General features: G+C 38.8%; 1 protein-coding gene across 1 annotated transcript in view; it reads left to right on the top strand.

Moving 5' to 3' along the window:
• The first annotated feature begins 1,798 nt into the window (after positions 1-1,798).
• The window catches only part of LOC107306079 (COBW domain-containing protein 1-like), a 23,400-nt gene continuing 16,616 nt past the window's right edge, over positions 1,799-8,582 (top strand). The window contains exons 1-7 of the mRNA XM_015848892.2: positions 1,799-1,991; positions 2,250-2,336; positions 3,015-3,111; positions 4,229-4,320; positions 5,773-5,832; positions 6,256-6,293; positions 8,547-8,576. Of these exons, the coding sequence (XP_015704378.2) occupies positions 1,880-1,991; positions 2,250-2,336; positions 3,015-3,111; positions 4,229-4,320; positions 5,773-5,832; positions 6,256-6,293; positions 8,547-8,576 (516 nt within the window). The 5' untranslated portion in view covers positions 1,799-1,879. The remainder of the gene's footprint in view (positions 1,992-2,249; positions 2,337-3,014; positions 3,112-4,228; positions 4,321-5,772; positions 5,833-6,255; positions 6,294-8,546; positions 8,577-8,582) is intronic.

Genomic DNA, 8,582 nt, shown 5'->3' with positions numbered 1-8,582 from the left:
GTGTATGCTGATAATTAAATTTGAGCCATTTTCACGCAGAGTATGTGAATGATACGTTCTTCACACACACCAAAAAAATCCAACAGTTTCATTTCTTAAGGCAGTTTATATTCCAAAATCAAAGCCCTCTTTGCAGCTCTTATATCCCTTTCTTATATCCCAAACTTATATCCCTGCTTACCACTTTATATTTTGAGATATGCATGGGACCATTCAGCAGGTACTGAACTGATCACAAGATTGATTTTAATTTCTCTTTCTTCATAGTTTTGTGGATCAGTGTCCACCCAAAGTCTGGCATCAGATTTCATCTGGGACTCACTTATCAGGAACACTGAATTACACTGTACTATACAGACCAATCAATCCTTGAGAAAATTTCCTTCTCCAGAAACTGTTAGGTTCTATGCAATACTGAAATGCCAATGATGTTCTTTCCCTGTTGTTTCCATCACATCGTGCTCCCATTGCTATTGTATCACACATCAGTAACTTGCAATCTTTCGCAGCACTCCTCAGTGTGTACTCTTCCTTATTCTCGTGGCTCTCACAGTCCTGTTCCCTAATTCTCCCCAAAGAATAACAGCCTGAACAAACACTTTTTACCACTGTCTAAACCAGTCTGAAACAAACTGTTCTATTTGCTGAGACCTTCAGTACTTGTGAAGGCACTACCTTATTTCAGCTGCAGCCAAAACCATTTAAACTCACAGTTAAATATGACTTCCTGGAATCTATCAACACTTTACTGCTTTCTGATAGTGTTTATTTGGTCTACAAGCATCTTAGAATAAAACACTCCAACTGTGCCACCCAGGTTTTGGTTTACTACACTGCCACCACAACAAAACATTAAGGTTTTGCATTTAGCTTCATAAAGGAGGCTTTATTATACAGCTCAACAGAAACTCAAGGACAGCTAGTACAGCAAAATTCTAGTGTTTAATATAAACTTTGAAGAAACCATAAGGAAACTGTAAATCCACATTATTTATTTTATGTAATTCCATTCAAAAGAAACTTAATGAGCTGTATCGTGTGAACTAATGAAAAACAGAACTGCCTGAGGACCTGGGACACGTCTCATCACCCCTTTTTTTTTCCCCAGAGCCAGATGTCTCACTGACATGTAAATGAAATGTCAGCATTGCTGCTAGTTTGATTTTTGAAAGACGATTTGCAGCCTTTTATACCATGCAGCCTTTTATGTCACACTACCATGCCAGTTCCCAACCTCTCGGACTATTCTTCCTTTCCACAGTTTTCTCACTGCGAAAATCTATGAGGTTTTTCTTAATCCCTTTATAACAGAGCTGAGAAACAGAGCAGATTCAGGAGAGAAGATACATTGGAATTTAAGAGTTCCAATGACCATTTTGATAAACAGACCGAGTTTTTCCTTTAAAACAAGTATCTCACGTGAGAGTGACATGCAGAAAGATGCACTGAACTGCATACTTACACCCTATAATGAATGGATGGGATTCAGAGCCTTCCTTGGGTAAGGCAGATGAAACTCCACAGCTGATCCCTGTCAGCTGTGCTTCATCAATAACATCCTGACAAGTGTTTTAACCTGAACTCAGAGGACTCAAGGATAAATACTGAGTGTATTTATACTCTTGTACAAGGACACAGACGAGGTTAAGACAAACATGCTTTAGTCTGTGCTCAGACCTGTGCTACTTTACATACATCCCAGAGCACACACTTGGCGTTTTAATACCCCCGCCCCGCCCGCCATGACACCGGTCGCGCAGCAGCACGGAGGCGGCCGCCCTGAGGGCAAGGCGCATGCGCAGTGGCGCACAATGTGTGGTGAGAGGCGGTGCTGCGCATACCCATAGCGGGACGCAGCGTGTGGCGCCGCCGGTTCCATATGGAGGAAGAAGACTGCCCCGATCTGGTGCCCATAGATATCGGTGTTGTGCAGGACAGCGAGCATGGCTGCGGCAGGAAGATCCCCGTGACCATCATCACGGGATACTTAGGTGAGCAGCGAGCGGCCTACGGTGCGGGGAGTTTGTAGTTTGCTTGGTGACGGCACTTCCGATGGCGGTGCGGTGTGAGTAATGATGGCGACACTGCTCGTCAGCAAACACTGTGTGTTGTGAGTGGGTATTTTGCGGTATTAATTCTTCCCCATTCTCTCTGATTCCTCTGAAGTGTGCGTGCCCACAGTATTTGCTTTTAATGTGGAGATTCAGCCGTTTCTTAGCAGTTTAATGGCAGTGCTGTCTGTGTTTCAGGTGCTGGGAAAACAACGCTTCTGAATTACATCCTGACTGAACAACACAGTAAGAGAATTGCAGTGATACTCAATGAGTTTGGAGAAGGTATGGAAACCTATAGGAGCATTTTTGTTATTTGCCTTGAGCTGCAAAATACATGTAAAGCTTCTGGAAATCAACAGCATCGATGTTTTAAATTTGTTTCTGGAATTAGTGTCATAGCCTTGAGAAAGGCAGGAAGTCTTTTGGCTGAACTCTGTAGCATTATGTGTTACATGCTTCTGTACATAAATTCAAGTCAAGCTAATAAGGTTGTTACGCTGCTGGAATATGGTATGTCTGCTTGGCCTGCTCATTGTGAAGCAGATGACAATTAAACTGAAATGTCAGTGGATAATGTTTTCTTTGTATGCTACCTAGCCAATTGAAGATCATAAATTATCTTAGCTCAAGAAAACGAGGAGGTGTGTGCATGGTCTCTATGATCGACCTTTTTGCTTCCTTGCTTGTGGGATCTCTGGCTGGTAGGGCTGTCATTTTCTATCTGCATCGTGTCAGTGTTGCTTACAGTTTGCACTATGATGATGATGTGTGTTGTTTCTATGTTTGTTTTTTTCCCTTATGCATGTCAATTCTGGTCGTGGAGCCTTAAATAAGCTACAGAAGCGGAGCCTCTGCATGATATAATCACAGAATAAAACATGCCAACGTGAATTTTTCACATCTCCTTTTGCAAGCATTCTTTCAGTTTGTAGGTTCAAATTATATTTGTTCTCTTCCCAGGGAGTGCACTGGAGAAATCCTTGGCAATCAGTCAGGGAGGAGAACTCTATGAAGAATGGCTGGAGCTCAGGAATGGCTGTTTGTGCTGCTCAGTAAAGTAAGGAAGGATTACTATGCAAGTTCTTAATAATGGGTTTTAGGAGCATTGAGGAAAGGAGGGGAGATACAGGACAAATTCATTAAGCTGATGGCAGTGTTGATTGTGACTTATTCTTTAGAGGAAGCAAGAATTGGAATTTACTAGATAGAAATGTGTCTCCTTCTGATGCTTTGCTGGATTTGGTCTTAACATCTTTCAGAAAAATGTTCCATGCACCGGTTGGGTATTACAGGGTGGGGAGCTCTGTCTTCTGTTACTATTACGTGTTTCTATACTGAGTGCTAAATATCCAAGCAGGCTGGAAGTAGGACTCAAATGGAAATACTTAGGCTGTATTTCTTACTCTGTTGGTTAATATTTGAGTATTTTGTGGCTCAGAAGGGAGAGAGGGAGAGCCTCTGTAAGGAAACAGCGTTCCTAATTGTAAACAGGTGTTTACATTAAAATATAGCATTGTGCTCATGTTTGTTGTTGTTTCTTTGAATGTAGGATTGTGTTAAATTCCTAAGAAAGGTGAAAATATGAAAGAACTAGTTTTCTACCTTACAAATGGGACAGTAAGAAGAAAACAATGTCTTATTGCACTGTGTTTTGTACTGGTAGATAAAAAATGCAGAATGTAAAGAATGTTACTGCTTTTTTTAATTACGTATGTGGGTTTCCTATGTAAAATATCGTACATTTTTACCTGAGCAGCTGAGACTTAAGTAAATACCACATCTTGATGTGATACACAGGAGAACACTGTTTGCTCCCAAACCAAAAAGCATTAAAGCGTTAACCGAAAAACACGAGCATAATTCTGCTTTACTGCGATTTCAGTGTTTGAAAATTAATATTTATTTAAATTGCCGTTGTTACAGCCTTGGGGAGTGCACAAATGCTTTTCAGACCAAAATAAAACTGAAGACTGCTGTTTGCCTAATACTAGAACAGCAGCTTTGGGACTGAATCTTAAGTGTAGTGTGTGTATGTCCTGACTCAAGCGTTTTGCTTTGATGATACCATCACTGGGTTCTGCATCAGCACATGGATGGATTTGTTTATATGAATCATATATAAGCATGTTTTACCTGTTTTCTCTGTTCTCAAGTTTAATTGTTTCTTTTTGCAGGGACAATGGTGTGAAGGCTATTGAGAACCTCATGCAAAAGAGAGGAAAATTTGACTATATATTGTTGGAAACAACTGGTTTGGCAGATCCAGGTAGTTCACATTGTGTATGTTTTTTCATAACCATTATAATTCACCTGTTTTTATGAAGTGTTTATTTGCACAGCAGTCGCTTCACCATTCAAAATGTATTATGAAGGGGTAACTTTTCAATCACATGTGTAGGCTGCTGTGTAGAATAAAACTGGTCAAGGGAATAGGTGCACAGCCAAAGTTGTGGTGGTTGTTGTTTAACCTTTAGCTTTTAGATTGACTCCAAAGCTTAACATGAATCCAGTTAAAATAAATCTGTGTTGAAAAAGTATCTGATTAGTCTTGGAGAAGAACACTGTAAAATTAGCAGCTCAGTAAGTTTTATTTCTGTTCTACATTACTCTCTGCAAAGTATAGATGGTAATGTCTGTCATAGTGTTATTTGTCATTAGCCTCTGTGAAGTCTAAAAATGTGCTGCCGAACAGATGAATTGCTTTGGTAGATGCAGAACAGTAATTCCTTATGTGATGTTCAGTGATTTTTGTTGTAAAAAAGTAATAGCAACCTGAACAGTTTTCTCTGAACCAGATCCATTAAAAGCATGTTATTGTTCTTACTGACATTTGTTTCCCATTTGATAGACTAACACTTTCCAGCTCAAACTTGAAAAGTTGTCACAGTAATTTTAAAGAAAGGACATTGATTTGGCCTCTGTTACATGCATATCCTATTTGAGTGTAATTGGAAAATGATTAAGCTTTTTGGGAAAAAGAAATCAATAGATACCAAAAAAACCCACTATTCTGTCCTTTGCTCTATCTTACTTGAGGCAGCACTGTAGACATCTGACAGATACTCAGTGTTGATTCTCACTGATGTTTGGGGGAATTAATCTTGTCAGTTCGGGTGGAAAATTTTAGGCATTAGAATGAGTTCAGTTACTGTTTTTTTTTGTTTGTTTGTTTTTTCCCCCTGTGTCCTTGTCTTTTGAGGTGGCTGCTGTTAGCTCCCATGGAAACTTTTCTATCTAGGCAGAGCAGCTTCTGTTACCCACCCCTTAGGGCCTGTGATTGCTACTGCCTTTGTGATTCTGTGCTGAACATGCATCAGTTTAGTTACGTTTTTCTTGCATAGGCTGTCCTAATGCTGGAAGTACTATCCATGTGCAGTCTTAATGGATAGAGGAGAATCACCTCCCTCAGCCATGCTCCTGTTCTCAGCCCCATTTTTCTTTCAGTGTTTTGTATGAAGCAATACTGCAGTGAGCACAATAATGACATTCTGTAGGTATTACTGAGTAAAGTTAATTCAGAAGACTTACATGCATCTGGAAGTGTGAGATTTTAAAAACTTCTCTAGTCTCATTTTACATAAATGTAATGTGTTAGTAGCTGTTGGATAAAAATGTATGGTCAGGTACTTGACATTGGTGATGCTTTCTGAATTTGGAGGAGTTTCAAATATGAAACTACTAGTATCAGTTTTGCAGCTAAACTTATTGCTCTCCCTAGGAGCCGTGGCCTCCATGTTCTGGGTTGATTCTGAGCTGGGAAGCGAAATCTATCTTGATGGTAAGTAGTGCAGGCTTGTTTTGTAACATGTTGGTATTTCATACCTGCGTGTAGTATAGTGTAACATATTACAGTTTAATGCAAGCTTTCAGAAATTGTTTGAAAGACATAATCTTGGTTTTCATATCCTCAGATTTCTTGTCAGAGGTCCAGTTACTTGTTTTGTTGCTTCTGTACTGGAAGAGCTTTTTCAATTCACTAAAACAAGCAAAAAATAAGAATTTCTCTAGCCTGGTTTGGTGGACTTTTTTTAGCTACAGGTATGAGTTAATAAGGCAAACTAATCAGGTGACAAGTGCTGTGTTGCGATATGCTGGGAGTTCTGAAAATACTATAAACGATTTCAAATGTGATGATAGTTGTGTGGAAAGGAGTGCTTAAAGCAGCTAATGGTTTTACTCCATTTTAATGTTCTCCCTTTAGGTATTGTATCTGTTGTTTATGCAAAGCATGGATTGCAGGTAAGATACTGGATTTCCCACATGTTTTAGATAAACTGCTACCCAGAACAGCTGTTGCAATGATGTTCATTTTGGTTAATTTTTTTTACAATTGCTTTAATTCTTACAACAAATAAGGATATATTTCGTTTATTGTGGCTCACTAGTACTGTGTTTTGAACAGGAACAAAGAACTGATAAGCATGCAATTTTCAGCTTCTTACCAACGCAGCAGCATCTCTGCAAAGAGTTGTCAGGTTACTTGACATGTGATTCATGGAATCTCAGAACTGTGGGGGTTGGAATGGACAACTGGGGATCATCAAGTCCAATCCTGCTAAAGCAGGTTCACGACAATAGTTTTGTTCTAGGTTCTATCATTTCACTCAAGAATCTTGGTTGTATTTCAAATAAATTTTTGCATTGCTATGGAATTTGTGGGAGAACTTTGTCTTAGAGACTGTCATTGATCCGTATTACTAGCAGCAGGAGGAGTAAGAACATATCTCTGACACCAGTGTGGTAACAAGTGACTTAAGGTTGTAAGTCAGGTAATTTAATGACTGTAATGGCAGCTACGGGGAGGAGAGGTTAGAGGGTTGGACTACTACATACTGTATCGGATTAACAGATGATTTAGTTGCCTGGAAGTAGAATAAAATGTCAGGTAACAGAGGCATCTAAGTAAAGTGTACTGAAAGAACAGACCTACAGAACAGTGAGGATTGGTAAGTGCAGAAATAGTTTTTCATTTCTAGCTTTTTCATTGATAGTTGGCCATAAAAACAGTTCCTTACAATGTAGTAACTTAAGCAGTAGCTACTTCAATTAGGTATTGCCTTTGTAGTATTTAGAGTAAGATTGACTATAAGATGCCTTTGTGATTAATATCACAAGAAACCATAATGTCATAAACCACCCCACTTTTTAGTTCAGTGCCCTCTTAATTCTTCCTGTTACAAAGCTTGATCTCAAAAGCTGCTTGTGATTCAAAGAATTTTGTAAACAATACAAGTTCATAAAATACTCAAATGTACAATACAAATGTGCAAATTAAAGTGATGATGTTCTACTTTGACATCTGTACTACTGGCTTAGTCCTTTCAGGGGCAAGAAGTCTGACCACATTTAATTTGATAGAAGTAAAAAGTCGGAGGAGAGGCTTCTCTTCATCCTTTTGTTACCTTTTCTTTAGGCTGTGCACAATTTAACTGATGCATTTTCCCATGAGAATTAACAGTATTTACATTTTGTATTCCTGTGTCCTAATAAAATCATTTTGAAAATAATACTCCTCTGAGCTGATGAAGGAATGTACAGAGCTTTGTGGTCTTCCCATACCGGGTGCACTTCTAGCATTAGGATGTCAATTCAAAGTTTTACAGTAAGCACCTTCCAGATACAGGAGGAGAGCGATAAGGTCTCTCCTCAGCCTCTTCCCCAGACTGAGCGGCCCCAGTTCCCTCAGTCACTCCTCATAGGGCATATTCTCCAAGCCCTTCACAAGCCTTGTTGCCCTTCTTTGCACAGAACAGAGCTTTAACTTGCTATGATTAGTGATGCTGACTGAGAAGTGGGTGTTTTTTCTCTGGTTCACTAGTTCTCCTGTGGACATTAGCTTGGGTACACAAATGTAGGACAGGGCTGCAGATGGCTAGGTGCTGAACTCCTGCAGCATAATGATGTGATGCTCTTATTGTTGGTTCTGTTTCTTCTGCCCAGTTTCTGCTTGAATATAGCAAACATTGAGGATAAGCAGACTCACTAATGAGTACCAGTTTGCTCATAGAAACTCAGAACAGGATTATGATTTTTTATATTATAGACTTGTAGTTTTGTAAATCTTTCAGGGAAAATAAATATTCGTACATAATTATGAAATCTTGTACTGCAAGCCTAATGCATCGTTAGGCAGCAGACAAAAATCATTGAATAAAATACAGTTTTTTTCTAAATACATTTTTCCATTGTTACTGTATATCATCGTAACTTCAGTTTTGAGGTTAGTGATGAGTAAGACATTATAATACAGTTTTCCAACTTTGGCATTATATGCAAATGATTTACTGAAAAATAATTTCCATTAAAGAAATGTTAAGTGAATGTGCAAACTTCTTCATCCTAATGGAAAAAAAACAAAAAACCATACGATCTTCCTTTAATACTTCCTTGAAAATCATACATTGTGTAAAATGATTTTGGCATAGTTTAAATGCAAATTAATTTGAGCATTTTTTAAACATGCTTAATCCAGTTGTTTTAATTATTGTCTAGCACTTGACAGAGGAGAAGCCAGAAGGCCTTGTCAAC

Source organism: Coturnix japonica, chromosome Z (assembly GCF_001577835.2).
Source record: "Coturnix japonica isolate 7356 chromosome Z, Coturnix japonica 2.1, whole genome shotgun sequence".
NCBI classification, from domain to species: domain Eukaryota; kingdom Metazoa; phylum Chordata; class Aves; order Galliformes; family Phasianidae; genus Coturnix; species Coturnix japonica.
Note: the sequence above shows the minus strand (reverse complement) of the source record. Positions and strands in the feature narration are given on the sequence as shown.